This window comes from Chenopodium quinoa, unplaced genomic scaffold (assembly GCF_001683475.1).
Source record: "Chenopodium quinoa cultivar QQ74 unplaced genomic scaffold, ASM168347v1, whole genome shotgun sequence".
Taxonomy (NCBI): Eukaryota; Viridiplantae; Streptophyta; class Magnoliopsida; order Caryophyllales; family Amaranthaceae; genus Chenopodium; species Chenopodium quinoa.
Genome location: NW_018745003.1, coordinates 330,986 through 354,557, shown reverse-complemented (window position 1 = coordinate 354,557; position 23,572 = coordinate 330,986). Strand labels below are relative to the sequence as shown.

General features: G+C 35.6%; 2 protein-coding genes across 4 annotated transcripts; both read right to left on the bottom strand.

The window, feature by feature from the left end:
- Window positions 1–163: 163 nt before the first annotated feature.
- On the bottom strand, window positions 164–15,435 carry LOC110707696 (golgin candidate 1-like). 3 transcript variants are annotated; one of them, XM_021885728.1, is made up of 21 exons: window positions 15,156–15,435; window positions 13,460–13,540; window positions 13,104–13,153; window positions 12,166–12,777; window positions 12,007–12,069; window positions 9,503–9,580; window positions 9,197–9,400; window positions 8,630–8,686; window positions 8,412–8,486; window positions 8,241–8,312; window positions 6,991–7,053; window positions 6,808–6,906; window positions 5,800–5,871; window positions 5,583–5,651; window positions 4,361–4,408; window positions 4,177–4,272; window positions 3,981–4,057; window positions 3,297–3,342; window positions 3,085–3,183; window positions 2,964–3,008; window positions 164–870 (listed from the first exon to the last, which is right to left on the bottom strand). In XM_021885728.1, exons 1-21 carry the CDS (start codon window positions 15,181–15,183, stop codon window positions 799–801), a joined length of 2,106 nt encoding a protein of 701 aa, XP_021741420.1. In that variant the 5' UTR covers window positions 15,184–15,435; the 3' UTR covers window positions 164–798. The 3 variants fall into 3 exon arrangements, with proteins under 3 accessions (XP_021741420.1, XP_021741419.1, XP_021741421.1); XM_021885727.1 differs by having other exon boundaries at window positions 5,800–5,877; window positions 15,156–15,432; XM_021885729.1 differs by lacking the exon at window positions 13,104–13,153 and having other exon boundaries at window positions 5,800–5,877; window positions 15,156–15,433.
- A 3,716-nt stretch (window positions 15,436–19,151) lies between these two features.
- On the bottom strand, window positions 19,152–20,318 carry LOC110707694. The gene has a single exon (XM_021885726.1). The coding sequence runs from the start codon at window positions 20,116–20,118 to the stop codon at window positions 19,435–19,437; it is 684 nt and encodes a 227-aa protein (XP_021741418.1). The 5' UTR covers window positions 20,119–20,318; the 3' UTR covers window positions 19,152–19,434.
- Window positions 20,319–23,572: the final 3,254 nt, after the last annotated feature.

Here is a 23,572-nt window from a genome sequence, read left to right as displayed (position 1 = left end):
TAGCCGACACCCTGCTACTGTTAAATAAAGGCGCGATCACCATTTGTGGTGTACTGAAAAACACTCACCTTGCCATTTATGGCCACTCCACAGCATCAAGACTTTCAAGAGAAAGAGGAAGCAGAGATTATGGTAGAGAAATAGACCTATCATAAATTCATACTGTACAGAAAATATAATCTCAATGATTTTATAATTCATTGAAATTAGATATCATGGCTATTGCTGCACAAATTCAAACTAAAGCCAAGTTAAAAACACCTCCAATTTCTTAAAAAAAAAAAACAGGAAAGTATTGGCCAATTCATCAATCTGAAGAATTTACACAAGTTCAGAAAATTGTTTGGCCACCTTTACATATGTATTATCAGATAGAAGAAACACCGATCTAAAACAAATGCAATTCTATCAGTGTTGATTTTAAGAAATACTTCGTATAATTTTGTGTTTTATGACTACATATATGCAATCTTCATCGCCTTGTATCTCCAAGAAAGCACATCAGGCTTACAGCTTTAAACAGACAAACGTATGCAATCCACAACTGAACTTTGCACTCTGTCATTGTAGTATCTGGAGAAGTTACCATAACTTTATAAGAGTTGCTGTTAGTTGGTAGAGGTGCGTCAATACATACAATGAGGAATGCGAATAATAGTGCGCAACTTCCATCACTCTCCAAGGTTTCTGAATAAATGCCAAACAAAACACTAGCTTCTGAAAAGTAATCAGTATTTTTCCACATGTGGTGGAGCTGCATAGGTATAAGAGCTTTCTGCACTTGAAAGCATATTTTGGTCATGGTAAATTGGGTTGAGAAAGTCCCATCGACCGAGCAACATCTTGAGCGGCAAAATCATCAGCTTGAGCCTAAGCATAGTAAAAAGTTAGCAAGATATCTATTTTATTAGCCCTATCAGAATTCTAAAGAAGTGATTACAAATTTACAATTCCCCCTGCTGAATAGGTTTGTGCCAAATCTCTAATAATCCAAAAGTTCCCTTCAGGAGAGATATAGATCTTGACAATACACAACATTAGAGCAAGATGAAGTTTGAGGCAACTCTCATGATTCCATGGTATATAATAGCAGTAATAATCCATTTCTCATGCAGAAACTAGCCTGCACGGGCAATATTAATGTCCTAACCCCTAATATTAGTTGGTCAGATAAAAGTAAAACAGAAATATGAGAATCATGAATCATTACTCAAAAACGGGAGGCAAATGAAGTTTGAGATAACTTCAACTCTTCAAGGTTATGAATAAAAAAAAATTAAAGAAAAGAAAAGAAAAGCTAACTATATTATATGCTAAAAACTAGCGTAGATTCATCATGGAAAGTAGCACTTTCCTGAGTCCTGACCCCAGCCTCTAAGGTATCAGATAAAACAGAACATGAAGCCTTCATCAGCTGTGAAGCACGGACACGCCACCCAGCAGCCGTGTCCGAATCGACACGCGTGTCCGACACCGACATGGGTGGGACACGCTACGATACGTGTCCGACACTCCAAAATCCGTGTCCCAATTTTTTTAAAAAAAAATACTCCATGGACACGGACCGTATCTCCCTTTGACACGGCCCGTTTTAACTTGGACACGCCATTTCTATTCCAGCCCAACTCCCTCAAAGTTTCATTGTCTCAAACCCTACTGCTTTCCTTTCAATCTTCTCTATCTCTCGTCACTCTCAAACACACTTCAACGGCTCAACCCAAATCGCCGCCGACTGAACATCGCCTGACCGTCGTCACTGTCGGCCACCGCCCACCGTCGCTCGTCGCAAGTCTCTATTCCTCAGTCATCACGAAACACCCTTTAATACTCTATTCCTTCGCCGACTCGCCGTCACTCGTCGCTCGTCGCCACCGTCCAGGCGTCCACTCTCGCTCGTCGGCCGCCGGTGCTTTCAGCCTTCTCAGGTAATCCTCTCAATCTCTCATTCTCGTTTTAAACTTTTAATTTGATTTCATTCCTTCACGATTTTGCTTAAATTGGCTATTCAAAAAAAAAAAAAGTAACTACTCAATCAGTTTGTATAAATCAGTTTGTATCACGATTTTGCTTGAAAATTTTAATTAGTATAACTCAGTTTATGTTGCTACTTGTTTAATTTGATTTGATATGAGATGTTTGGGATTTGGATTGAAGAACAACAATTTGCAAGAATGTCTTCTAGCATTGTACATGTGCACTGTGTAATTTGATTGTGTTGTTTGAGCTGAACTGGAAAGGTTTGATTTGCTGAAAATGTGTGTTTTACTTTGTTTAAATAAATTTGTGTGTTTTGAGGCTAAATTTTTAGTGTTTTATTGAACAGGTTGTCAGATTCTCGTTTTTTGGATATATTATATGTCTTGTTATACGCCGTACCCGTGTCCGTGTCCGTATCCGTTTCCGAGCAACATAGTTCATCAGTTCATCTAGATACCCCCCCCCCACCCACCCAACACCACCTTTCTAGGCTTACATGCATTGTTATTAAAATTCCGATTAATATCCTTAGAATATTACGACTTAACGATTCATGTATGTCATACAATTCAATTTACTATTCTACCCGATTTTACATATTTCTCTTAACTAGCGAAATCCCAAGTTTAAAACATGCCTACAAAGTTATTTATAAATATATAGTGTCAATTATTGGTTGCTTAATGGGTAAACAACTATTTTCTATTAATAATTAGATTTCAAACTCATAATTTAAAATTTTTTAATTAAATTTGGATATGACACCTTGATTATGCATGTCTATAGAATCTTACGATTCTACTACTCGATTTTACGATTCGATTCCAAGAGTCCCTTCCGATTCAAAGTAGAATCCCGATATTAATAACTTTGCTACATGTCAGCATTTTTTTTAAAGATGAAAAGGAAACAAATGGAGAGGTATGAAATAAAGTAAAAACATAGATATCAATTATTTAGTAGTTGCTACTTGTATTTGGCCATACCTGAAGGCGATGCAACAGGTACATCAAGAACATATGTACAAAAACCTGAAAAAAGTAAATTGGCCTCAAGTTAGAAAAATGCAACATCATAAATGGAGGTGGGAGATTTAGCCAGTCTTACTAGATAACATAGCAGACCAACTCGAGCTCTAGGGTGCTGCCATAGAATCCTTGTAGCACTGACGGCACCAGAATCTAAAAGTTTTGCTGCCTTTCGCAACTGCAATGTGAAGATTCATGGGGGGGTTTATGGGAAAGAAACAAGGGACTGTTCAAGAATATAACAAAAATATTGACACAAAAGAAGAGCACTATAATACAAAAACAAAATACCTGCATGCTAGCCCCAACCAAGTGACGTTGATGTAGTGGGAGAGGCCTGAAAATTCAGCTTTGTAAGAAAAATCCTCATTTGTGCAAAGGGTAATGCTTTATTATGGAAAATAAACTCGTACACAAATAAGTACTATGCCTCTGGCTTTTCAACTTTCCTATGATAAATCTAAGATGTATTAGCTCAGTAGTTCTTATGATGATTTAGACACCACCGCGTCAGCATTTCCAAGATCAGCAAGCCAAATGGGATAACAGTATCTCCTAAAGCATCAAAATTACAGAGCAATCCAGGCATCTATGTGATTGAATAATAAAAATCACGAGATGTGTTTGAAGTCCCTTCCCCTAAGTCCATTATTAGAAAACATTGTTTTTTTTAAAATACAAAGTAATAGTTATGGTAGAAATAAAGTTCTTATTATGGCAATAATAAGGATACACCACATATTAATAATAGTTTTCTAACAGAAAGATACAAAACACAATGTGCTTATCATGCTCAATATCATCTGATCCAAGCAAGGAAACACTGGTTTATCCTAAGTAATACACTGGCTAATTCATTTTCTAGATCTAACTTTTCTAGGCTGAGAAGAGGGCAACTGACTATATCTCAACACAAGATAGCCTGTTTATTAAGACAGAAAATAGTGGATACAGGTAAAACTAGAGAGGACATACTCGAGTTCTCTCATGTCTGTTTCTTCATCCCAAGTTGTCAATGCCCGACGAGAAATCTTGTTTCTCTCTGCTTCAGCCTACAGAAAAAGAAGCGTTGTCAGATGTAAAACCAGGAAGTCAGATAAACAAATGAGAAATCTAGATAACAAGTAAAGGCTGCTAGCTGTGAGAAACAAATAGAAGTGTAAGAACAGACCTGTACTTCCTGAAGACGTTTGATCTCCTTCTCTAACTGAAACTCTGCAGCAGCTTTTTCACTTGCCATTGTTTCAAGCTGTGTTTGCTTATAGTACTGACACAAGGTGGTTTAACAAGCATGTCAGTTTTATCTACCCTGATTGCAAAAGTCAGAATGTGCACAAGATGTTAATATTAGATACCAATAAATCGGTTAATTCACGGTATCGCTTTTCAAGTTCCATGTGCTCCTGAAATCATCATACACAAATTAAAGTTCATGATGTCCAACAAAGAAAAATCAAAACAGAAAATGAGCTAAAAGTCAGCGTTGGTAATAAGAAAATGGTATTAACTTTGTTGCTTATGCGGTTATGAGTTATGACTGACAATCCTTTACTTTCAGCTACCAACAGAGTCATCAATAATGTCATAGTTCTCATAACAAGATTAGGTGGTCAAATGTAAAGAATATTTTGGTCGTTGCAGCATGTTACAATATTTTCAACATAAGAATATGAGAGCTGTTGTTGCAAACCATAATACAGACAATTTGAACAGGCACCCAATAAATTTGATCTAATCTTTGACTCGAGCGTTTAATTAGCTAGTACTCAGATTATTGATGAAAACATGTTGAGACTCAATTCGTGTAGAATGATCTACTTCAGAGAGGGAAGAGTATTCTTCTTTACTCATGATGAACATTGAGTTTAACACGTCACTAATAACTAAGGTTCTGAAGGTGGTTACATACATATTTCAGTGTTCCTGTCAAGTTAAGTACCAAAATTGCAGCAGGAAAACTATAAATCAAGGTCATGTCTCAGATTTGTTAGCTATGAAGTTTGTCCATTTCTTATTAAGCTGAAAATTTTACCACTCTGACAAATAAAGAAATGGACTAAACCAAATTTTGACTCAATAAACTATGCACACTTTTTTCTTATAGTGTAGTAGCAAAAGGTTGTTGTGTTAAGATCAAGGATCAACAAGAAAAAACCTCTGTTTCCATTGGAGTATGCTGGAATAGTTTCACACATATACACTGTAACGGGTGACTCTTTTGAAAAAATGGGTCATGTTAATATTATACCCTATCAGCTATGAATTACTGGTGTGAATAATATCTTGAGAAGCTTGTAATCCAATGGATTAGAGCCCAAAAGAATATGCTAAGCTAATTCTATGAGAGATGACTGATTGATCAAGATATACAATGTAATGTTGAAGTTGAATTATTTTGGATAGAGGATTAGGGGGTTCATTACATATACAAGGAGATCAACGCATGAGTGTAAGAACTACAATAGTGATATCATACAAAGTATTAATTGCCTACTTAATATTATGCGCCTCAAGGCATTTAGCATCTCAAAGCTTCTGATCCAAATCAAGCATCAGCAAAAGTCAGAATTAGCTGACCTGACGCGAATAATGCTCAGCATCTCTCTTCATGGCAGCCATTTCAACTCTCATCTTTTGCAACTCAGCCTTAGACAAATGAGATTGAGATTGAGATTCAGGTAAAACTTTCAACATATTAAAAGACACTCAGATAAGAATCATTCAAAAAGCGAAGACTGTTAACACAAGACTAGATAAGTGCAACATGTAATACTCGGTTAGAGTTTTAACTCACATCAAGAGAAGAAAGCTTGATTTCAGCATCTCTTTGACCCTGACGTGCACGTTCCACTTCCTGTTGCCATGTCTGTATCTTCATTTTAAACTCAGTAAATCAATATGCAGGAAAGGTAATAAATCAATAAAGCCGTTGAAAATCAATGGATCCAAATGATTATAGAGCATTGGCATTCTATGCTAGCATATATTATCATAATTCATTATAGAAGAAAGTATTACTGTATGCACAAGATAAACAACTGAGAAGTTTACAATTAATTTGAACATCTGATCCATATTCATGGTAAGCATCACTAAAAACACATTTGTCAAACGACTTTAATAGTAATTTCTTTTCATACATAAAAGGACACCTAAGTACATGAGGCAAAAAAAAACAAAACATTTCTAAAAAAAAAACATTTTTTTTTTAAAAAAAAATCAAGCATTTGTTAGGATAATACCAACAAAGAAGAGCTAGATCAAGACAGACAAAAGGGACAGAGAGACGGAAAAAAAAAAAAAAAAAAAAAAAAAAAAAAAAAAAAAAAAAGAGTGGTTAACCGGGAATCATAGAAAGTTCTTTCCAAGTAATTAGTAAATCTTTAAAGAGCAGTCTCTACTCTCACCTACACGGTGTATGGCTGATCACAACCAGATCATAACAGCATAACTAAAACTATTCCAAATTACAGATTTTTACTAGAATCTATAGCAACAAGAATTTCGCAATATAATTATCCAAAGTTCCTGACACTTGTATCCCTGCCAAATTCAGAAATGGAACTATAACAGTTTGGGGGTTGGGGAGCGGGGAGGAAAGGGGAACCTGGGAAGCTACTACTTGAACTATCTAAAAACTCCGGAAATTCACCTTCCACAGTGTTTCAACAATAGCCTCTTCATCGATAGCCAAAATTAAGGTTTTTTTTTTAGATAATCAGAAACATTAACGTATTAAGGCCTTTATGAAACAACATGGTAAATAGTGTGGATTTCCCTTTGGTTTTTTTTAATTCCAAACCTGAATCAATTGACTTGGATCCTCAGGAGACTTCTTTTGCTCACGGCGTAAACGACTCTCCATGTCTTGCAATTCTTGATTCAAAGATGCACATTCAGCCTGTCAGAGAAGAAAACAGACGTAACTAAAATCTCTTTGTTAAAAGGGTGATATAAATTCTTCCATGGATAAATCTAGCCATACCTCAAGTAATGCCACCTTTTGTTCAAGCTCACCTGCTTTTGCTGTCCTCTCATCGGCCATTCTCTAAGGCATACAGCATTTAGAAGCATGAATTAGAATCATATGAGCAACAAGCAGGTGTTCCAAGTCTGAATTTTGCAGCTATATGTTTAGGACTATGTGCCAAACTCATAAATGAATTGTGGCTGCTAAATAAGAAACATGTATGAATTGGCTAATCCCAATTAATATCAAAGAAAGCTAGATACTTCTCTTTGGTAATTTTCTCAAGTCATTATAAATCTAAATTTCAAACAAATGTTTTACTCCAGCTATGTTGAACGACTTGGAAACAGGAAGATGAATACACATATTTTTAAAAGCTTGGAAAAGGTGAAACAAAACCAATAATTTTAGAAAAAAAATCTGAGTACAGGTTTCGAAATATAGATCTTTTAGAAAAATGGATATGAAACTAACTTTTCTGATCAATTTTTTGATTCATGACCAACAATAAGGAAATAAAAATATGGAAAAAAGCCAAAAACAGAAAGGAAGGAATATCTCTGTGCATAGATATAATAACAATTGAATTACTGCTTCAACTGAAAGTCTAGAATTTTACATCTTCCAAAAAGTATTGAACATTGTGAAGAGTTCTCTTGAAATAAATTTACAAAACAGACGTGTTTTTGGCTTCAGTGCTTGATGTAAATGACAGTACTCAAAGTCAAGATTGATGAAGCTTATGAAATTAGACATCGTACCTCAATAAAATTTCAACGCAATTTATACAATTTCAAGTCTTAAAATAATAAATCGTTTTTTAAGAACCATGCAAACCGTGAATTTGAATATGCTAATCTCCTAAACCATAAAAATGATTTTGGAAATTCAGCTTATTTTTGGACATGATCCATGAAGTCCAAGACAAAAACGCACTTTGAGTAACAATTTGCTTGTTCTAATTGTTTCAGCACAAGATATCTCGACAGGAGCTTGCCACAACGCTACTCCGGAGCCATGATGCCATGAAGCATGAGAATATGGGATGTTTAATACAAAAGCCTAAATCTTAGTAAAATAGAGTCAACACGCACTGTCTGTTTCTGACTAATATCAAAATTACCTAGTGGCATAAGACATTAAATGCTTAAGTGTAACAAGGTTTTGCCTAAAATAAGTTTATACATTAAACTATCACTACAAAAGTTCTTTAGATTATCAAATTTCAATTGCTCATGAATAAGGCATCATAGTTCTCACCATACCTGCAGTCTAGCAAGGCCAGTAGATGCGTCAACAGCTCGGTGTTCCAACTCTACTTCCCTCTCCATTGCAGCCTGTTAATCCACATGAATAGCATTATGCTAACAGAAACAACCCAAGGGAGTGATGAAGGATATAGGAAAATACATAACCTACATGAGCAATGAACAGACCTTTTTGGTGGCATTATGAGCTGCACGCTCTTCTTCTGCCCGTCTTTCAGCCAAGGCAAGCTCCTCCTTTAGGGCCTGATTCATTTGCATGGAGTTTTCTGTTAAAGAGGAGTACATGGAAATGACAGATCCTTTCTTATATGTGATAACATACATATCTTGACTTCATGCTATCAGAAAGGGATTCGTTATAAATATCAATTTGCCAGCAAACTTACTTGCATCATCCGTGTTTCTGTAAGCTCCCTGTTTCTCATTAAAGTTTCCATATTTGCCTGATAAGAAGTGGCGCCTTGAGTCAGGAAAATCTGAAGAATAATCTAAACCAGAAAGACTTGCTTCCCAGCAAAGATGATGTTTATTGGACAGCTTTACAAAATCAAATATGCAGGGGCAGTTTTTTTGCATACTAAAATGGACACATGTAAAAGCTACTTAGTGATGGTTTGGTTGTTTACAAGAGATACGCTTCTCAAGACTTTGCATTTCCCACGGGAAATGAAGAAAACTGTATGGTTGACTACCAGGAGGAGGGTCTATTAGTTGGGGAGGGAAAAGGGGGGGGGGGGTAAATTCATAAGTAAATTCCCCCATTTTTTTGGAAAGTAGAATTTCCATGGTGTGCAACTGTCTTTGAAAACCAAATAATTCCCCAGTTTTCCAACTTCTAGGAATTTGTACTTCCTGTGTAATTTGATATCAACTAAACAATCACTTGGTAATATTCTGATGAAGAAAGTAAAAGAGGGATACCCTCCCCCCAAGATTCTTAGAAAACATCAGACCTGCAAAGATGCCAAATTCCCTTCAGACAAAGCAGCCTGCTTCTTCAGAGCCTCAACAGAACTGACAAGTGTCTCAATTTCAGAATTTTTTGCAGCTAACGCTTCAGCCATGTTTGACTCAACTCTGTTTATTTCTGTTTTGGCAGCAGATAACTCCTGTTGCAGTTGTTTTATGCGACTCTCAGATGATTTACTGAGCTCCCTCTGCCATGGAACATAAAAGCATACATTACAAAATGAATTCATATATAAGATTAAGTTGAAGCCAAACAAACCTAAATCTAGGAGGCAAGAGAGAGGGTTTACTTCAGATGTTAGAAGCTCCTCTAACTGAGCATTTTCAGACTTGTATTCCTGAAGACGGGATGAAAGTCCAGCACAAACCTGAAGAGAAATATAACCAAAGTTTAAATGAAGTGTGGATGTAGGATTTTTGAACCATAAAGATAAGCCAGAGAAGAAATTTCATGCAGCTGCATAAGTCACATGAACTACGTAGCCACCAACAAGGCAAGGAAGGTGAGAAATTGGCAGGAATCCTTTCCCAACCTGTAAGTTGTTAAGTAATTTAATACCTACATCCTTCGTTTCCGATAACATAGAAAACCACGAATACCCCCATAGTGTTTCCAATATAAGTAGGTGAACATTGTATTGACAACTTTCAAGTGGTACACAAAATAACATAATACGTTAAAACCTAAAAGTAATATAAGAATGTTATGAACAAAACAGACATGATTTTAGCACTGTAGCTCATTGGCACTTGTCAATTCAAGCACATACAACCTTCAGAATCAGGCTACTTTTGTATTATGTCATAGTGTTTGGGACTGCTCAGCATTTTATTTTTAGATGCTTTCTCAAGTAGTATATGGAGTAAAGTGTTTCAAAAATTGCTTATCAAAGAGAAGGGCTTACTTTGAAAGCTGAACTTGATCATATTATTAAGGATAGCAGGAGACATCACCATAGAAAGATTACTATATGGCGTTTCTTATTACCCTATATTTGACCTAACTGCGGAGAAATTATCTGATTTCTTATCAGAAATGCAAGAGTAGTACTTCGCATAATTGTGTATAAAATAAAATTTGTTTTTGTTTAACATGTAGCGCAAAAGAGAACATGATAGTGTTGCAAATGATGAGTGATTAACCTCGGACCTAGAAGGTAGGGGGTGCTTTCATGCTAACTTTTTTTTAACTTGTAAGTGATTTGAGGAGTTGTAGCTGCTGCAATCTGTACTTTTAGCTCGATGATAAAATTTACTTTATTTGGAAAGATAAGAACTTTATTTGGAAAAATAAAAAGAAAAAAGTTAAATTGTTACAAAAAAATTTACAGCCTCTCAGTTTCACAGATCAATTCCCACACAGGGTTCATTAGATGTTTTCACAATTTACCAGAGCTCACTTCCCGAGCTAAGACCATTGCAACACGGCAGACCTTGAGGACACCTCAACTACAATGCTTTGCGATTTTATGTCCTTGGTTTGGGGTGCACCATGGCCCCAAGTTACAAGCTCTGGCCAGATTTAGGTTCCTGAAGGCCATTCTAATTAGAACCTATGCTGGCCTGGGAAGCACCTTGTCCAGTGTTTTGTGATTCTATTTACCCTAGGTCCAGGACCCAGGGTGCTTCACGGACTTGAGATATTTGTAATTTCACATGTGAAGCCCTCCTAGGTCATTGAAAAGTAAGGTCACCACAAGAAACCCATGTGTGCCCCACTCTGAGTTTTCCACCTTGGAAAGTTGTAAGTCATGACTTATAGCCTTTGGCCTAGGCATGTTGGTATAATCTCACCAATACATATCTTGGTCACGGAAGCTATTTGCAACCCAAGATGACCACAAGACACAAGTCTACCCTACTACAGCATTGCCCAAGTTGGTCCTAGAATGCCTCACATGAATGAGGCATACTTCCAGCACCCCCTAAATATCCTTTAGACCCAGAAGTCATCAAGGATCAAAATGGCCCGTTTCAAAAATTCCAACCATGGAGACAGGGTGCTATGCATTAGCAAGATCCCTACATCCTAAGTGTTGTTGGTGTTGTCAAGGTGTCACTTTCCAAGTATCATTATGTGGAACAGACTTGGCATATTATGCCAGCATGGGCATCTAAGCACAAACATTAGCAATACGTGCATGCAATGAGTGCATATGCCAGCCGTCTGACAGTGTACACATGAACTGGAAAGCTATTTAAGTTCTGTTTCAAAATATTCCCATAAACTTTTTGGGTGTGTAAGAGATAAGGGTATTAACTCACTTCAGCAAATTCCATCTTGCAGGTGAATACAATATAATAATATCAGGAAATAACATATGTATGAATGGTTTCACAGGTCCCGAACTTATTGACCCTTATTTGAGCATAGCTTTCCTGAAACACGTTTTTTAAAAGGGAAAATAATAAGGCCTTAGAGTAACCCCCAAGCTTCAAGCTCATAATTGCATCAACATAAAAGATGATATTTACAAAATGATATAGCCAAATTTCATAAAGAGCTTTGAGGCATCATGAAGATAACAAGTATAAAAAGGACAAGACATGAGCTACTACCTCTCTGATGAGTTGACTACATCATGCACAAACTTATTAGTCAAACACACATTGTAATATTGAACACTGTCACATTCCTCAATGTGTATTAAAAGAATGATGATTTCGCAATTTGCACAAATATACAGAACTAAGAACACTAAAACGACTGTACCAACCACATTGTACAGCAACGAACAAGAGAAATATTACCAAACAATAAGGTTCATAAGTTCTGATGAGTGTTTGACTATACCCGAGCTAACCTGGCCTCTTTTGATTGACCAGTAGTATTCGTTGATTTGAGCAGACCTTGAGCCTGGATATCAGACAGGGATAAGAGCTCGGTAAACGAATTCCTCCACACAATGCATTACAGAGTAATCGGTAGGATAACAATCTGAATACATTTTACCTCTTCAAGTTGCTCTTGTACTTTGTTCGAAGATGTCCTTGCCTTTTCATCCTCCTGTTTAAAGGGATTGGAAACAGGTTCAGGTGTGACATCAACAGTGTTTACCTTTTTCGTATCAGCATTCACTGGGATGGGTGTAACATCAACTGTGGATTGGAACTTCTCTTCCCCAGGCTTTTTCACAGAGTCATCTGCATCTTTCAAACCAATATTTTGTCCAGAACCAATTGAATGATTGTTGTTAAGGCTTGCCTCAGTGCTTGCAGCAGCAGATGCTGTAGAAGGAATATTGTCACTACCAATCTCAACATTCAAAGATGAAGTGACTACTTCATCACTGGTAGCAGCCTTGCCCTGCCCATCATTATGTTTGCTCACTTCATTTGATGATGTATCAGATATAGCAGCATTTACATGAGAATCATTCTCAATATTGTCTTCCATCTTAATTTTAATTTGGGCGGTTGAGTTTCCTTGGGTCAGTCCGTTATTTTCAACTGTTGTGGAGGTCCCCATCTCATCGGATTTTGAATCTGATACTGATGGCTGTATGCTACTTTCTTCCTGTGCACTTACACCTTTTCTCACACGCTCCTCCATAAAAGCTCTCTTCTGAGAAAAAAAAATTACGTATTTGTGAGATGAACGAATAAATTGGATTATCATCTAATAAAAATAAAACTCGAAACTAGGGTTCTTTTGGCATCGCTGTGGTTTTCTATTTTTTGGTTTTTTGTTTTTCAAAATCATATGATATATGTTATATAATGAACCAAAAATTACCCAAACTTATTAAAATCATAATAATTTTGAAAACTGACAACAGAAAAGTGGGAACACCTTTTTCTTGTTTCCGTTTTTGGTTTTTTTTTTCAAAAAACAGAAAACTGAAAACAAAAAAGGATGCCAAACAAGAGTTCGGGATTACAAGGTATCACCTTTGCCTTTGCTTTTGACCTTTTACCCTGAGGACCTTTTCCATTGGAAGCTGGAATAAAATAAAGAGCAGAAATCATGACAGAACCAATTAAGAAATAACCACCCAGCCATGACCCTTTTAAGGAGATCTTGGGGTGTCCGCATTTACACTGCCTTATATCAACTACTGAAACTCAACTAGAAAGGTTGTTTCCGAACAACCCACATAAAACGAATTACTTTACCAGAAGAAAAATTGTTAAAAATATTATAAAAGAGGACGCATAGTACAATAGTAGTTAGAAAAATGAATTACTTTATAAATAGCGGCATAAATGACTTTTTAGAAATTTCGAATGGAAGTTGAGATCAATACCTGGTTGGGGTACATTGGACTGCTCATCTGAAAGCTCATTTGCAACAAGCTTTGCCCTCCGATCTACAACTTCAAACAGGCCTGATCCGCAGAACAATAAATAAATATATAAATAGAGTGAAAAGGGAACCAAAGACACACCCACACAGAAATACAACAGCTATGGCTCACTTTATGAAAAAAGTCGAGCAAAAGGATTATGATGGCAATGCAGGCAAAAGATGATGTCCCCATTCCAAGTTCAAAAATAGCCTCAGTCATTGAAAAAACATGAAAGCGTGATCCAAAAAGGGTATAAATTACTACTTAAAATACATAAGGGAACCATTTAGGTATGTTATTGAATAAACACCCCTGCCCTCAACGGAATGCAAGCAAATAATATGGCTCAAACATGAAAGTACATAATATCAAATTCCTGATTTTAAGATCTTATTGCACAAACAGCTATATAGCAATGCAATTACAGAGTGTGAATCCAGAGTCAGATGACAATGGAGGTACACATTACTCTGGATGTTAGAAGCAGCACGAAAGAGAGAGGACTTTAAGGAGACATTTACGGATTCACCCGTAGAATGCACTTTCGGGGGGCTAGTAAGTAATAAAGGTATGAACAACTAGAATAGCACATGATGAATCCCATAAAGGTTATTCGGCTATGACTTTGACATAGTATAGACAGCCCAGGAATATGCACGAAGCCTCATATGAGTTCTATCTGGAAGAATATAATCAAACAAATGAACCATGCATTTATAGAAAGGTTTCAGATTTCTATCACAAGCTCCAATATGGCTTAAAAAAAGAAGGCTCCAACATAATCTAAAATCTTTTACCATAGTCCCCAGCAAAAGTTGCTAGAGTACTAAAAGGACTAATTTTGTTCTTGAAGACTAAAAACACTAACATACACTAACTGTTAAAAACGACCCTAACTGTGCAAACATCACCAACCATTCCACCATTAACTTACCAAAATGGCAGATAAAGTTCAAATAGACACCATAACATTAGCGAATGCTTACTTACCTTGCTCATAAATTCAAAAACACTTCTCTCAAGGGTCTGTATCATATTTCATTCTTACTTACATCACTAATAGTCTCTGTGTTCCAAACCCAAGTCCCAAATTACTCCATGTCTCCATGTTCAACCCTCAAACATTAAGTACTATCCTCAACAATCCTAAGTAGCCCTCATGTCTTACCAACAAGGATCAATCATCCATCTTAAAATCAACAATGGTTCCCCTCCACTAGTGTACACCCGAACCACGCCCCGCCACATAATAAGAGTGCTTCCCGTAGCAAAATGTAGACCTACAACAAGGTTTTTGCTCCACAATATAATCTCCCTCCTTCCATCCTTGTAAACCCCCACTTAAATCATTACAAATGTACAAAACCCCAAATCCCCAATTGCTAAACTGAAGTCAATCAACTGAAATTCCATGCAATTAAGCCACAATTAACAACAACAAAAATTACCCATCAAATTTTTTGTTTCTTTTTCAGGGTGTCGGTGCTAAAATAAAATGAACTATTCAATGCATATAGATCCAATTGAGAAAATATAAAATTGACCCACAAATTATATCAATAATCACAGAATTTCGAAGCAATTTCATCAACATTGCCAACACAAAATCGATAAATTCATTATAATGAAAAAAAAAGAGGAGAGAGAAAAAGACCTTCAGCACGCTTGAGCCAGGAATCCATTGACTTGATCAATCAAAGTGATGAAACAAAATGGGATTAAATTTCTGAATTCCAAGAAATTGGTTAGTTTAAGATCAATTAGATTTGTTGTATGATTAACGAAATATACAACAACAAAAAAAAAATTTAAAAATTTGAGAATGTCTAGAGTTTATCGATTTTGTCAAGAAATTCAGCTTCTGGGCAGCGCACAAAACAGGCAGTCGTTAGTTAAAATGTGCCTTTCTACTTCTGGGCAGCGCACAATACAACCAGATGTTACAATGTGTTTGGGCCTTTGGGTTGGAGGATTTGGGCTGAGTGAGAGGGGATCATGGGCCGGACTTTGGTAAAATATATGGCTCATTTTGGGCTAATGTATTGGGCTGGACTTGGGTTGGCTCGAATATATTGGTTTGGATAGAACGGGCCAATATATGGGCCGGGATGATATAACCAAAATTTCGGTTTTGAACGGCCCAAAGTCTAATTTCAGGTGGAAATTTTCAATCCAAAGCTATGTGTTTTTTTTGGGTCGGAGTGCTCTTTAATCTTGATCAGCTCTAGGATGTGATAGAATTTGTTATATACACCCGGGTGTACCGTACACACAACTAACCTAAGATTAGTTTTTGCTTTTCATTTGATGATAATTGAAAAACAATCATCAAAATAAGAACAAACACTCATGGGTGTATAGTACACCCGGGTGTACATAACAACCTCTCAGGATGTGATGTGGTAATTTGTTGAAAGGCATGTCTCGGGTCAAACATAGATTGGATATGACACATTTTGGATGTAAAACAAAATTTGGTACATGACAAGCAAATTTTTGTATGAAAACCGACTTTATTATTCGAACTATTAAGGTGACAATTTAAATCAGACAAAGTAAGTGATTAGATATAGAATGACTCTTTTCATTCTAAATTTAAGGGTCTTCAATTAACATATAAGCGTATCACTTATTTCATCCAACTCATCCATCTATCCCCTCACGGCCTCACTCAATCCTCTCCTACATTTCTCCCTCATAACATCTCCTTTGATCATTTGGTTGAGTTGAGGGAAAAATGTTGAAAAAGGGTGTTGTCACATATATTTGATATGGATATATTTTTAACTTCTTTTATACTTAGGTAAGATACATGGTACATAGGGGTGTACATAAATAGGACCGGACCTGAAAACCGACCTGAACCGGACCTGTTGGGACTGGACCTGATCCGAACCTGTAGATTCAGGTTCGGTCCCGGTCCTTGAAATTCAAGGTTTCCGGATCAGGTCCAAAACCGGGGTTTTCAGGTCCGGACCTGAAATCCGGTAAATTTTTTTTTTTTTTAAATATAAAAAAAAAAAAAAAAAATTCAAAAATCAAAACAGGTCTATTCATGTCCATATACAAGTCTATGCAACAGGTCTAAAAATCAAAAAAAAAATGATTGATAATTTGGGATTGTATGTAATTATTAAATTATGCAACAGGTCTAAAAATCACAAAACAGGTCCATATACAGGTCCATATGCAGGTCTAACAGGTTATTTATTAAAAAAACAAAAAAAATAACAAAACAGGTCTATTCAGGTCCAAACCCAGACCGGACCTGATTTTTCAGGTCTGGCCCAGAACCGGACATGTTGAATCAGGTTCGGTCTTCGGTCCACAAAATCCCCTAATTCAGGTCCCGGTCCGGTCCGGTTTTGGACCGGTGAACACCCCTAATGGTACATGTGATTTTGATTGGACATATGTAGGAGCTTGTTTTAATGAATTTGAGATATACATAAAGCTATCTTGCACAAGAATATGTATTAACCAACAATGTAGAACAAAATAAGGATTAATATATATTCAAGTAAATAAAATCATAATAATGATAATATAAGTCACATTCACACCAAGTTTATTGGTTTGTTGTAATTAAAATTAAAGTCTTCGATCCACTCTATTCCCTTAACATATATTGTTGGTGCGTTTTAATATCGTATTCTATCAATTATATGACTAAATGAGATGATGTTGCTTTATAACACTACTTGGAGATACGAAGTAAACAACTCCGACACCATATATACTAGTCACGCTTTCAATGTACTCCTCCCTCAGACGAAACTCTAGGGTATTGAGATTGGATTTCCCTTATCCTCCTCTATCCAAGAATGTGCCCTATATATGTAATTGATGAGTTACAAAGTTATGATGATTTCGGCCCCGTGGGACCCTTCTTTGCACCATAAATAAGTATATTCCCATTATTTATTAGTACCACCATAAATAAAGCTAGCTATTAGAGGATGCCAACTTTGCAAAAAGCTGATTTACACTATTTATATATACTAAATTTGATCAAGTTTTATATATATCTAGAATTCATCATATAATCATCTCATTGTAAACATAACAAATATTACATTTGTATAAATTTTAATTTTTAATTTGATGCATAATTAAAATTATAAATGATTAAATGATGCCTTTAACGAAAATGTATATGATAGGTAAAAAAAAGTTGATTATATAACGCACATTATTTAATATGAGCTAAATCTTGGCTACAATTTCCAATAATCAACTCAATTAAAATAGCCACAGAATAAGCTAAAAATTGAAAAAAAAAAAAAAAAAAAAAACTTAGTAAATAAATAAATCCAAAATAATATGTGTAAATGTTCCTTCTATAACCCGATCCTCTTCTAAAATTGACAATATCTTATTAGTTAATCTGCAACTCGATTTTCCTCCCTATAACAAGTACATTTGGATTTATAGACCCTAATACCTCTCATAAACTCTTTTTTATTAAAAAAAAAAAAAAATTATGTATGAATGGTGATATCATAGTGTAATCCCTCTAATTATTATTGGAATGGCTTTTTGGTAAAGCAAAAACAAGCTACATGTAAAGTGATTCCAACTTCCTCGTGCTTTCCCCCCTCATGCATGGCGCTTGTTATATTTCTTTTTCTTTTTCCTCAATTTTAGTTAAATAGTTGCGACGTAGATGCACTAAAAGCCACGAAAACAATTTTAAAAGCCCTTGATTAACAATTGCTCAATCACAAGAATTGACAATATCTTAAAATACCTTAATAAATCCAAATTTACCAGCTCACTTACTTCTAAAAGCTAAGTATCCACATTTTCGATATTCCCCATCTTATTATTAACAGACATATATTCATTACAAGAAATAAAGCTAAGGATATCAAATGTAAGATACTCCGTATTATTTTAATAATCACATTTAGTAATAATTTCTATAATTAACCATGTACATATTCCGTATTTTAACTTTGTGATTAGTCTTAATGCAAGCAATATGCTTGGCTCTTAAATTCTTTATTGATTCTATAATATAAAAACTTTATCAATTAATTTTCAATTATTGTAAAATACGGAATGCTTGAGTTGATAAATAAGGAGGACACGTACTTATTACACATATGTTTAGATGAAATTCGCCTAATTTTTATATCCGGTTATGAGCAATAATTCATATTACTTTTCATAATAATTTCCTGTATTGATTAATTTAATTTTATGTTAGAAATAAATATACATTTGTCAACACTCTACGTGTATATGTCAATTAGTCCAATGATCCACTAGATAGTCAAAAATTATTTAAGAGAAATGAGCTAATTAATTATTAATAAATAATTATGTCAATTTCTCATTTTGCTTCTTAGACTTTGGGGTCATTGCATAGTTCAATTACAAATGTACTCAATTGATATTCTTGGTTTTCCATACTCACCCATAATATACACCTAATTTTATGAGCTTATCAGCTGCTTTTAATGAATTCGAGGAGAAGAAAGTGCAAAGTCCACCAAAGTCTTTTTTTTTATTTTTAACTTGTAAATTAAATTATGCAATTTAAAATTTCAAGATGAACCCAAAAATAAAATAAATGGTTGGTAATTTGGTATTTAATTCACTCATCCATCCCCTAAAAAAACAAACAAACAACTAAGGCCAAAAATAAAAGTACGTGTCAAATTGTCAATTTCTTGGTCCCTCTATACTTCTTAACAAGAATAGCAACCAACCACTTTCTTTAATAAAAAAAATACAATTTCAAAACAACTACCTCAAATTAATATACCATCAAATATTGCAACATAGAAGTATATATTGGATCATCTTTATGGATCTAATTTGAGGATATATAATGTATACCTTGTAGTATCCTTTCTAAAAATAAATCCAATATAATCATATGGTATACCCTTTTATGAAATCATCCCTTAATTGATAGGACATCATCAACGAGCATATACATGACAAGGGGATTCCAAAGATTTTTGCATCATCAAATTCTTATAAAACTTTTTAATAAACTCGTCCGCGGCCTTATTAACCTTAACATCCTCCTCCTCCTCTTCTTTATTCCCTTTCCCGTCTTTTAACGGGAAAGGAGAATCTGTTACTCTTAATTGTCTGACCAACGGACTTTTCTCATATCCAAACCCGGACAGGGCATTATGTCCCTGCCCGCCAATTCCCATCCCTGTTCCCAAGGGGGATGCCGTAGGCCCCTCATGGGTATTAAGCATCTCGAGGACCCTTTGAACAGCTGACATGGTTGAAGGGTTCTCGAGTTGGTAGTTGTGGCGGCGGTGGCCATGCTTGGACTTAGACCTCTTTTGGTTAGCCATCATGAGTTGAAATGGGCCAGACTTGGGTGTGTTGCTACAACTAAACTCGTAACCCTTAGGAGAAGTAAAGTGGTAGTTAGGGTTGTTAGGCTTACAAATAAGGGAATTGTGGTGGATTATAAAACCATTAATGGCCTTACCAGCTAACTCATTACCTCTCTTAAAGAGCAAATTAAGGTCTAAGATTAACTTGCTCTTTGAAATGCCTTTCTTTACCATCATCAACACTATTCGAAGAATGCTCCATAATTTTTTTCCAATGATTTTTTTATTACTTGGTTCTATTTCCATTTTTTTAAAATATAAAAAGTACTATGTAGGTTTTTATTTATTTATGGGTGTTTTTTTTTTGGAGGGGTTTGGGAGTAAGAAGAGAGAGTGAGGAGTGTAGGAATTTCTTTTGGTTTGATATGGAACGAAATGAGGGTAGAGGTGCGTGAGGTATTTAAAGGAAGGAGCCAAACACAAAAAAATTAAAATCAATACATAAATTAATAAATCTAATATTAAAATTAATAAAATAAAATTATATGCTACAGAGTATATGAATATATCTGTCAATAACTAAGAAAAGTTGGTGTGTGGCCCCAACATTTTTGGGACTATGTTGTTCATTATTTTTAATTAATTTACTGTTTTTGTTTTTTTTTTAAAATAAGGTAGATTAGTTTTTCATGTGGAGATTGAAAATATACCTTTAATTCTTTAAATTAGTGTAATAATATAGAGAATTATTTTGAAGTACTATGATTACTTTTAAATTTTACTATTAATTGGATCGGACTTATCTAGGCCAATATGATGTGTAATCCATGTCTCCTAAAATTAACTTCAAACATATCATTAACAAGACATACATTGCATGGTAGTATGGTACAATCTTTAAGACTAATAATCTTTGACTAATATTTTTAAACATTTTATTAGAGAGTATTTTAATATTTATGTAATTTGAAGAGAGAATAAATATCTATAGCACATATATCAATAGTATCAGACAATAACATATAACTCATACTCCCTACTCTCTAGTAAAGGGATAAAATAGAACTTGTAAAAGTTAACTTTATACTCATAAACAATAATATCTATCGGTTTCTTTATAATTTAACTATTAATACCTTTAAGTTAAAAATATGACATGAAAAGAAATATAATATACAGAGATGAACCTCACAAGATCCTTGTTGTGCGACAGCGGAAGCAAAGATCGAAAAACAATAACGAAAACAATAAAGAAATTCAATGCAAACAATAAGAACACACACACCAAGAATTTATGTGGTTCACTATCAATGTGATAGCTACGTCCACAGGCACCAAGATCAAAGTTTCCACTATAAACTGCAAAGATTACAAAGATGAGTCTTGTCTCTCTCAAGAACGGCTCTCCTCTCTCACCTCTTAACCCTAATACTGATATTGGGAGTCTTTTATATGAATCCCTAAAATAAAAGATACTTGGGCAAAAAGATAATAACCTAAAAGATAACTTTTCATCGTAAAACACGCGCTTCGTATTTTTCTTCTGCGCCCGGTCAGACCGGGCAAGGTCTGCCCGATCGGGCGCGAGAAGCAACTTCACAAAGCGACGCACTGCACTGCCCTCCCCTCACTGCCCAGTCCGACCAGGCAAGGACCGCCCGATCGGGCAGTGGGGGTTTCCTCAGTGTGCACCAGGCTGCCCAGTTCCAAGCCCCACATCCTTACTGCCCGGTCCGACCGGGCAAGGTCCGCCCGATCGGGCAGTGAGGGTCTTCGTGACTTCACATATGCTGCCTTCCTATCTTCACCGCCCGGTCCGACTGGGTAAGGGCCGGGCGGTGAAGAATTTCCACGATTTTGACGATTTCGAGTCACTTATTCCAACAATCCTATTAACTACATGCATGGAATTATATATCTATACACATTAGGGGTGAAAGTTCGGTATTCGGTTTGGATTATACCCCAAACCGAATCCAAACCGAATTATTTCGGTTTCTGATTCTTGGAACCGAATCCAAACCGAATTTGGATTCAATCCAATCCAATCCAAACCGAAATAATTCGGTTTTGAAAAATGGATCCAATCCAAACCGAATTTTTCTGGGCTGTTGATTTGGGCCTTAAAATTGGGCTTTTAATCGGAAGTTTGTTTTGGCCCTTTTGTAGGCCTAAATTGGTGAATTACAATAGTTGGTCTTTAAGCCAAAAATTTGCCAAATTAAGGGAAAATCATAATAAAAAAAATTGTCCAGCCATTAGAATAAAATTACAAACACGATAAAGTCTTAAAATGGAATAACAGTCTACAATGAGTCTACATGCAGCTAAAACCATAATAACATCAACTAAAATCAATATGGTAGATTGACAGCAGCTAGAATCAACATGGCAGGCAGCAGCTTCTTCATTTCTTCAACATGGCAGCTTCAAACAATCAAGCTCAACGATATCTAACAATAAAAAAAATAAACATGTTACATAATATATATAAATAAATAAAAGGAAATCAATATAATCAAATTCGAACAAACAAAACATCAATGTCGCCAATTTAAACATTATAGCACATCAATGTCATCATATTAGCCAATTTCGAACAGATCGAACAACAAATTAACGAATTCAAACAGAACAGAACTATTGAATGAAAACTTGAAAAGAGAAGTGGGAAATGAGTACACATCTAAGAAGAAGAGAAGCAGGAAAAGATAAGTGAAATTAACAGAACGAAAGTGAAATTAATAAGAAGAAGAGAAGCAAAAAATGAGAATTCTTACCCTTGAGTGACTGAGTGAGAGGAGATAGTGAGGGAACGCGAACACGAGCGGCGCCGCGGCGGTGAACTGGTGGTAATTTTAGGGAGCACAAAACCACGAACACAAGCGGCGGTGAGAAACGAGATCTGCGGGAGCACGAAGCCACGAACACAAGCGAACTGATGGTGATAGACGTTGACCGGATATGTGGTGCGCGGACTGAGGAAGGTGGTGGTCGGAGCTACTGAGGTGGTGAGGGAGAAAATGGGGAAATTTTGGAGGATTAGGGTTTGGTGAGGAATGTGCCGCAGAAGAGGGGAAAAAAAGACTGGGATAAGAGAGGAGTATTTTAGGGCTTTAGTATATATATGTAGGGTAGGAGAAATGGGCTGGGATATTTGGGCTTCATAAATTTCGGTTTGGGGGATTTTCGGTTTTCGGTTTTTGAAAGCCCAAAACCGAATCCAAACCGAAATATTTCGGTTTTGATTTTTTGAAACCGATCCAAACCGAAAACCGAAAAAAACCGATCCGAATTGCTATTTCGGTTCGGTTTGGATCGGTGTTCGGTTTTTATCCAAATTACTTTCACCTCTAATACACATTACACACTAGATAGAATCCGATTATTCATGATGATTTTATCCAAAAAATTGTTATATCCAAGTTTTCCTATGAATTTAATTAATTTGTTCTTCATGAAATTATGAAAGCAATCAAAACATCACATATGTCAAAAGTAGTTGATAATTATGATACCAAAATTGACATTATGGTGGAAAACAATAGCTAACCAAGAAAAAATTGCAACTTTATTAGACATGATGTGATCTGATAATTGACCTTTCAGAAGTCTCAACGACGAGTAACTGTGTAATTAGTTAAATTTTCTTTGTAAAAAACAAAATTATGTTAATTATGTTATGTTTGTTTTTCTCTCCCATAAAAGCAATTTGTTATTTTTGTTGATAACAATCATACTACTTTTGTTTGTTGATGAA

Bases quoted from the DNA above. Each gene is read 5' to 3' on its own strand.
- LOC110707696 (XM_021885727.1), bottom strand. From the start codon at position 15,183: ATGGATTCCTGGCTCAAGCGTGCTGAAG. The intron at 12,778-13,103 runs GTGATACCTTGT...TTTTTTTCTCAG, and splicing joins GGTCAAAAGCAAAGGCAAAG to AAGAGAGCTTTTATGGAGGA. The intron at 7,054-8,240 runs GTATGGTGAGAA...TGTATGCCTTAG, and splicing joins CTGGCCTTGCTAGACTGCAG to AGAATGGCCGATGAGAGGAC.
- LOC110707694 (XM_021885726.1), bottom strand. From the start codon at position 20,118: ATGGAAATAGAACCAAGTAATAAAAAAATCATTGGAAAAAAATTATGG.